Consider the following 1,943-nt stretch of genomic DNA (forward strand, 5'->3'; position numbering starts at 1 on the left):
GGTAAGCGAGGTCATCCGAACTAAGGACGAATCACCGGCAACGTTCCTGGAACGACTCTTAGAGTCGTACCAGTTGTATACCCCTATTGACCTGAAGGACCCTAATAATAGGAGGGCTGTGAATTTAGCCTTCATCAGTCAGTCGGCCTCAGATATTAGAAAGAAACTGCAGAAGATGGAAGGGTTTTAAGGAAAGAACCTGTCTGAGCTGGTCGAGAAAGCCCAACGAGTATTCAACAAAAGAGATGAGGTAGATATAGCACAGACTAAGAAGATGACAAAGGTCCTGCTTGCAACCATGCACGGAGCCAATCCAAAAGGACCACCAGGAAAAGGTAGAGGCCGAGAACAGGCACCCAGGGCAAACGATGGACCCAGGAGAGTCGTGTTAGAGAAGGACCAATGTGCTTATTGCAAGAAAAAGGGACATTGGAAGAATGAGTGCCCTGAAAAAGGGCAAGCCCCCCAAAAGAAGGCTCCCCTCATCCTCTTCGAGGATACAGAATGAGGAGGTCAGGGCTCTTACATTATGAGCCCCCGCGAGCCCAGGGTAACTTCACAAGACAGGGGCAAGCCTGTGAACTTCTTGGTGGACACAGGAGCTACCTACTCTGTCCTACAGAGTGCCTAGGGCCCACTCTCAGAGGAAGACACTTATACAAGGGGCCACTGGACAAAGGAAATCTTACCCTTGGACCCAAGCCAGGATAACAGATCTGAGAAAAGGAACGATTGCCCATTCATTTCTAGTTATGCCGGAATGCCCGTACCCACTGCTGGGTAGAGACTTGCTACAGAAGTTACAGGCCATGATCTCTTTCATGGAAGTGCATACTGAACTGACTGTTGGGTCAGCCCCACCAGCCATTCCACTCACTTTCCCATTGTCTGAGGAATACCTTTTGCTAGAGAAGCCCCTAGCAAACTCGCCGGGGGGCTTGCCTAAAAACTCCCTGTTAACTGAATTGCAACAAAGGATTCCTGGTGTCCGGGCAGAGGCAAATCCCCCCAGTCTGGCAGCACATCATCTTCCTATTATAGTGACTCTGTCCAGCTCAGCTACTCCAGCCCGGGTACGTCAATACCCTATCAGTCAGAAGGCCTGAACGGGTATTGCTGTTCATATTTGAAGGCTGAGGAAGGCAGGAATCTTAGTTCCCTGCCACTCCCCCTGGAACACTCCCTTGCTCCCAGTACAGAAGCCTGGCACCAACGACTACCAACCTGTCCAGGATCTCAGGGAGGTTAATAAGCGAGTTGAGTCCATCCACACGACGGTCCCCAATCCTTACACTCTTCTCGGCCAACTACCCACAAGTCATCAAGTGTAGACTGTCCTAGATCCAAAGGATGCCTTCTTTACTCTGCTGCTGGCCAAGGCTTGCCAGCCCATCTTTGCTTTTCAATGGGAAGACTCAGACAGACTTTACTCAGGACAGTTGACTGGACTCGACTGCCTCAGGGCTTAAGAACTCCCCAACCCTGTTCGATGAAGCCCTAAGTCAGGACTTAGTCGAATTCTGCCAGAGGCACCCTGAGGTAGTACTTCTACAATCTGTTGATGATCTTTTGCTAGTGACTGAGACAGAATTAGAGTGTAAACAGGCTGCTGAGGACTTACTCCAGGAGTTAGATAAGAATGGCTATTGGGTATCTGCTAAGAAGGCTTAACATTGCACTGCCCAAGCAACGTACCTAGGGTACAATCTACAGAAAGAGAAACGGACCTTGTCCTCTAGTCGGATCGAGGCTATTCTGAGGATACATCAGCTGCACACCAAGCGACTGGTTCGAGAGTTCCTAGGAGCAGTAGGTTACACCAGGCCTTGGATTCCGGGGTTCGCAGAAATAACTAAGCCCCTGTACACCAGTACCGGAGGGAAAGGAGAGGACCTAGCCTGGGGAAAGGAAGAAAGGAAGGCATTTGAAGCCCTGACGGCCGC

General features: G+C 50.3%; 1 protein-coding gene across 1 annotated transcript in view; it reads left to right on the top strand.

Annotated features, from left to right (window-relative positions):
• The first annotated feature begins 752 nt into the window (after positions 1-752).
• Positions 753-1,943, top strand: part of LOC102882943 (ubiquitin-like modifier-activating enzyme 1) — a 16,236-nt gene continuing 15,045 nt past the window's right edge. The window contains 1 exon segment of the mRNA XM_015596792.2: positions 753-1,073. Coding sequence (XP_015452278.1) covers positions 753-1,073 — 321 coding nt within the window.

The sequence above is a fragment of the Pteropus alecto genome, unplaced genomic scaffold (genome assembly GCF_000325575.1).
Source record: "Pteropus alecto unplaced genomic scaffold, ASM32557v1 scaffold1981, whole genome shotgun sequence".
In the NCBI taxonomy this organism is placed as follows: domain Eukaryota; kingdom Metazoa; phylum Chordata; class Mammalia; order Chiroptera; family Pteropodidae; genus Pteropus; species Pteropus alecto.